At 42.8% G+C, this 6,000-nt stretch overlaps 1 protein-coding gene across 1 annotated transcript in view; it reads right to left on the bottom strand.

The window, feature by feature from the left end:
• The window catches only part of CFAP58 (cilia and flagella associated protein 58), a 110,277-nt gene extending 107,052 nt beyond the window's left edge, over positions 1 to 3,225 (bottom strand). Inside the window, exon 1 of the mRNA XM_011957328.1 lies at positions 3,073 to 3,225. Within this exon, the coding sequence (XP_011812718.1) occupies positions 3,073 to 3,081 (9 nt within the window). The 5' untranslated portion in view covers positions 3,082 to 3,225. The remainder of the gene's footprint in view (positions 1 to 3,072) is intronic.
• Positions 3,226 to 6,000: the final 2,775 nt, after the last annotated feature.

Here is a 6,000-nt window from a genome sequence, read left to right on the forward strand (position 1 = left end):
TAATGCAGGAACAGAATACCAAATACATGTTCTCACTTATAACTGGGAGCTAAACACTGAGTACACATGGACACAAAGAAGGGAACAGACACTGGGGCCTACTTGAGGGTAGAAGGTGGGAGGGGGTAAAGAACTGAAAAATTACCTATCAGGTACTATGCTTACTACTTGGGTGATGAAATAATCTGTATACCAAACCCTTGTGACATTCAATTAACCTATATAACAAACCTACACATTTATCCCTGAACCTAAAATAAAGGTTTAAAAAAGTCTGTGCACATTTTAGAAAAGGATAAGAGGTATGACAGGGAGAAGGAAGCCAAGCACTAGCTAGGGAGTTAGAGACACACAGTGAAGACACTGAATTACATTCCAAGGAGTATGGATTGCATTATTCTGCAAGTCACAGGGAACCACTCAATACTTTTGACCAAAGGACTCATAAGGCTTGCAAGGTCTTACTTACATTTGCAACATTATGTTTTAATATTCTACTCTACAAAGGGCCTTGGTATCAACACTCTCTTGCTAAAAGAAACCAACTGAAACAATCTCTAGTCCCAATAATAAAGTAAAATTTCAATTCACCCTGAAGACTTTAAGGAGTCTAGTTTACCTTCTATTTGACAAGCCTGTCTTGCCCAATATGGAGAAAGTCTAAATATTTTGGGTTTTCAAAAACACTTGTACTATTAATTAAATCTCTAATGATGACATGCAAGCAAAACACAGTCTTTGTAAATTAAAATAAATGTAGAGTCACAAGCATATCTATAGCATTTTGTATAACAACTTTAGTATTAATTTTAAATTCACACAGGTTTTTCTTCCTGACTAAAAGCAGATTATTGCAAAGACCACAATGTAGTAATTCCACAAAGGAGGAAAAACCATATTAAGGAAATACGGTGTTGCTGCTGCTCTGTACTTCTCCCTTGTTGATGCTAAACATAAGCACACACAAAAATTTATCACTACAATGTTCTTGGTTCCATCCCTGTAAATGGTATTAATGTCAACACCTGATCAGCAGCCTAACAATTGGTTTGCAGTCCAAGTTTTACCTGTTTACCTGGCACTTAGCACAGGAATGGAAAAATACCAAAGAAGGAAAAGTTTTGAAGAAACTTTTAGGAACAAAAGAGATTTGTTCCTATTGTTATTAAAAAGTATATTACTTTTAACAGCAAAGGAAAAATAATCTCTTAGCTTTGGCCAACAAACAGTTGATATTTCCACTGTTATGGTATATAATAGTATCTGTTTCAGAAGCATGAAATCAACATGAACCGATCAGAAAGGAACTGTGGCATTTCTTTATTCTTCACCTATTCACTGAGTGTTTGCTATGTGCCAGGCACTGTCCTGTCCTAAGTTCTGGGAATATCAATTAGTGGGGAGAAGGAAAAGGAAAAAGGAAAAGAGAACTGCAATATAAGGTGAGGCCAGAGGGAAAATAGAGAATGGTGAAAGCAGAGGCGAGAAAGTTGGCTGAGGTCAAGTAAGAAGAAAAGCAGAAGAAAGGAAGAAACGAGAGGAGTAACAGAAAGAGGGAAATGGAAATAACTAATCCATAATAGTGGAGGAGCTTCTGAGGCCGGTACCTAGGCAGGGTTCCTCAGAGAAATATGCAAATATATCCTGAACAGGGCAGAGCCAAGGAAACGAGGGGTCGGTGCCTCTGGGAGGCTAGGGCTTCCCTACTGGGAATGAAGAATGAAATAAACAAAGATGACTAGTGGGAGAAAAGAGGAGAAAACACTCAAAAGCAATAATGGGACAATAAAGAACTAGAAGGAAGAAGAAAGGAAATGGAAAGAGAGATGCAAATGACAATGGGTAATGGGGAGAAGTGATGTGGCCACAGCAGCATGGATGTCAGAGAGAGATGAGAGTGATGGAGAGGAGGAGTGAGGAAGACGGATGATAAGAAAGAGATCGTATGATAAGGAAAGGAAGGCGGTGTTGATCACAGGAAGATGGAATTTATAAAGCTAGAGAAAGAGGAAAAGCAATGATGAGGGAATGTGAATGGTGCAGAGGAAGCAAGGGAGTAACTAGAACGGGGTGGGGGGTGTGGAGCATGATGGTGCTGAAAGAAGATGGGGCTTGGGCTGGCTTCATGGGAGTGAAAACTGGTCAGTTGCACAGGGCCCCTTGCTCAGAAAGGTCCCATTCTTGGTTGAATGCTCTGTTGTTCTGTCTTAAAATTCTTTGTAATTTTTAAAGAGATTTTGTGTTTTCACTTTGCATCAGGCCTTGCAAATCATGTAGCTGGTCCCGGCTGGAAAAGACCATGGGATGGGTGATAGGCGAAGGGCTCTGATGGGGCCATGAAGGATTTAGGTAGGCCAACAGTGGATGGGGACTGTGAATGGCAAGTAATGACAGGGACCCGAGGGTCTTGACGTTATAAATGAGGGGGCTAGGGGGCAGGCAGGATGTCATTGAAGGGTTGCAGAAATAACCCCTCATTAGAGAGGCTGAAAATGGGGTGTACTGCAATATGGTGGAGTGGTGGGGTGATACAAGATGTTAACACAGGAGTCAATGAACACACAGGGCAGTGGTGTTGGGCAGAAGAGCCTTAATGAAGATGTGTGACAGCAGGTGATCATATATTAGGAAATCAGGGTGTGACAGGTGGACAAGGGCCATTGATTGGGATAACAGCAGGCATCTGTGAAGCTTTCTGCCAGGTTTCTCCTGTGAGATAAGACATCTCCAATATTTCTGCGTGAGCCTCTCTTGTGGTATCTCTCCATGACTAAAGATCTAGGGCTGGGTTCATGTCACGTGTGGATTTCAGAACTCACTAATTTCCTACCACACTTAGTATAACGCCGATGCCACAGTGGGGGTAGGGGGGTGTCCACAAAATTGAAGGAGAAACAGGAGGTAAAGAGACCAGAGCCAACGGAGAAAGGCGGGGGAGTGAGTGAGGGTGCAGACAGATAAGATGTTGATGGGGGGGGAATATTGGAATCACCGTTTGTAACAATCGTCAGCAGGAGAGGGACAATGGGGAGGGGTCAAGGGAGAGGCGACAGAAGGGCGCTGACTCCTGACCTCAGCCATCCTGATGCTCTCTGGGGGCGGCCTCAGAGGCTGCTGTGGAGATCGCAGGAGCTGGGCAGGAGTCTGGGAAAGATGCTAAAGGCGCGACGCGCTGTCTCTATCGCCCGCCCCGAGCGGAAACCCGCGCTCGGCGCGTCGTTCCGTCGCCTGGCAACCGACACACCCTCTAGGGGCGCTAGCTGGAACTCGAAAGGGGAGGAGCTTCTGAGGCTGGCACCTGGGCAGGGTTCCTCAGAGAAATATGCAAATATCTCCCGAATGGGGCGGAGCCAAGGAAATAAGGGAGCGGTGCCCCTGAGAGGCTGGGAGGAGTCCCACAGTGCGGACAGATGGAGACACCCAGGAGAAAGAAGTGGGCGAATGGGAAGAGGCCATCCAGAAAGGACGGTGGGGGACACTAGGGAGCCAAGCATGGAGAACCGAGGACTAACGCTTGGAAGGAAATGTGGAGCAGTAGTTGCCGGATGAGGGAAGGACAGACGGCTACTCTCTGCCTTCTAAGACAACAAGGAATAATCTCACTTCCAGTCAGTTCAACCCTTGTAAAACAGCTACTGTGTGCAAGACACGGAGGGACAGCTGAAGTAGAGAAACCACAGATGCTGTCTTCAAAGGATTTAATCTAATATTAGTGGTGAGAAAAATAGGGTGCAGAGCTTAAGGCATCCTGGAAAAACGTATGTAGCACCACATCACGGAAATCTTTCTTCTGGGATCCCACTCCCAAAACTGTTTCTTCGCCCTCTTCTCTCCCCTCTGCCTCCACTCTTTCTGGACTTCAGGTACAAATAGTTGAAATAATTATACTCCTTGGTTCGTGAAATGTGTAAGACTCCTATCTGGTTTTATTTTCTTCCTTTATCCCCACCTCTACGCCCAACCCCTATCCTCAACCCCATAGGTATTCATGCTACTGTGCTTCCATATGTATTTTTGGGAAATGTACAGCATTTTTATCAGTGTATTTTAAAAAAATGTTTAAATAATGCTACTGGACTTTGGAGATTATCTTATTTTCTACTTTTTTCACTCAAAATTCTTTTTAAGGATCTGTCGTCGTTGCGACTGGCAAGTATATTCTAGTTCATTGCTTCTGAGTACTGCACAGCGTTTCAGAAGGGGCATCTACCACACTTCACTTCCATTCCCGAGGTGTTAGGTAACAAGGCTGCCTCTAATTCTCCAATACATCAAGTAATACAGCCACGATCGTCCTTGTCCGTGGTCCCTTATGGACCTCTGTGCAAATTCCTCTGAAATATATGCCAAGGAGCAAAATTGTTAAAGTCACAGGGATGCACAGGGACATTTGCTTATGCAGCTGCATCCTGCACAAACACATCCAACCATGGGGCAATGGAGGCTGAAAAACAGCCTCTACTCTCTTTCCCATGCCATGTGCCCTACTGGAGGAAGGTGTGCACTTTTTATTCTCACAAAATCTCTGTACCCCAGCCAAGTCATGAACCTAGAAGGCTGTAACTATCTAGAGGGTGTGATATTTTCAAACTCATCTGGCCAGAAGTGAACAGTTTTCCAAAAGCACAAAGATGTCCAAGAGCCTAGTACAAGCCCAGGGTATTTACCAAGCACTTTAAGACTGTGTACCAGAGTTACTACCCTAGGCTGTACTCCAGTGTGTTGTACAAGGGTTTCCATCCAACCCTTCCATCCATCCCTTCCAGAGCGTGGTAGGTCTTTTTTATTAAACACTCATAAAGTGTTTAGTAAATGCCAGATACTATTCTAAGTGCTTTGCAAATATTGACTCATCTAATTAGCTAATTTTCTAATTTCTGTCAATATGATGAAAGTAGTGTAAGTACATTTTTTGCTTTCATTTTCAGTTCTCTAACTACTAGTGAATTTTTTGACCATTTCTTTATACATTCATAGGCTACTTGAGATTCCCTTTTGTGAACTGCCTTTTCAGCGTCTTCACCTATTTTTCTATTGGTCTTTTTTCTTTTGATTTGCAGACATCTTTGAGAAGCCTGGACATCAATCTGCTTTAGAAGACTAGAAACTCTGCCTTTATGTCCTTAAGGGAACAATAGTCCTTAATTTTGATACTATGGCTCTTTAGCTCTTTTTTTCCCTATATTTTATATAGTTTTTGGTATTATGTAGACTTCCTTAACCCCAATGTCATAAAGGTATTCACCCATCATTTTTTTTCTATCTATTAGCTTCATAGTTTTACTTTGTTACATTCAGTTATCTAATCAATCTGGAGTTCTCCTTCCTATATGGTGTGAGACAGGGATCTAACTATATTTTTCTCCATGGGGTGAGCAAATTTTCCAACAACTCATGTCAAACAATCCATTCTTTCCAAATTGGTTTAGGAAAGTTTCCAAATAGACATGAGTATGTTCTGAGCTCTCTGGTTTGTTCATGTGTCAGTAGCACAGGGTTTTATCACTGTGGGTTTTTAGTTAGTCATCACGGTTGAAGTGCAAGTCCCCCATTCCAAATTCTTCTGTGTCAAGATTGCTCTGTCTATCCATGGACCTTTATCCTCCCTTATAATTTTTAGATTAAGTTGGTCAAGTTTATAAGAACTGTGTTGGATTGATGAATTAATTCAAGGAAAATTGACAACTGTGCAGTGACATCTCATTCATGACCTGACACTATATATCTGGTGGACAAAAAGAGGGAAATGTAGCTGAGTCACAATGTGTATGGAGGTTGCTGGAGAGGTGGCGGATGAACTGGAGAAGTAGGCTGAACCACACTGTAAGCCAAGCTAATAGAAATGAGCTTGAAATGGGACCAGCAACCCAGCTCAGGCTGCTTTGTGTGTTCACAGGAAACCTGATTACACATTGGGACCATCGGCTTGTGGGATTGCCATGATCCAGAGAAACTCCATAACATTTCTGAAGGTATATAACAAAAATAAAGACCTAGAGG

This window comes from Colobus angolensis, unplaced genomic scaffold (assembly GCF_000951035.1).
Source record: "Colobus angolensis palliatus isolate OR3802 unplaced genomic scaffold, Cang.pa_1.0 Scaffold44, whole genome shotgun sequence".
In the NCBI taxonomy this organism is placed as follows: Eukaryota; Metazoa; Chordata; class Mammalia; order Primates; family Cercopithecidae; genus Colobus; species Colobus angolensis.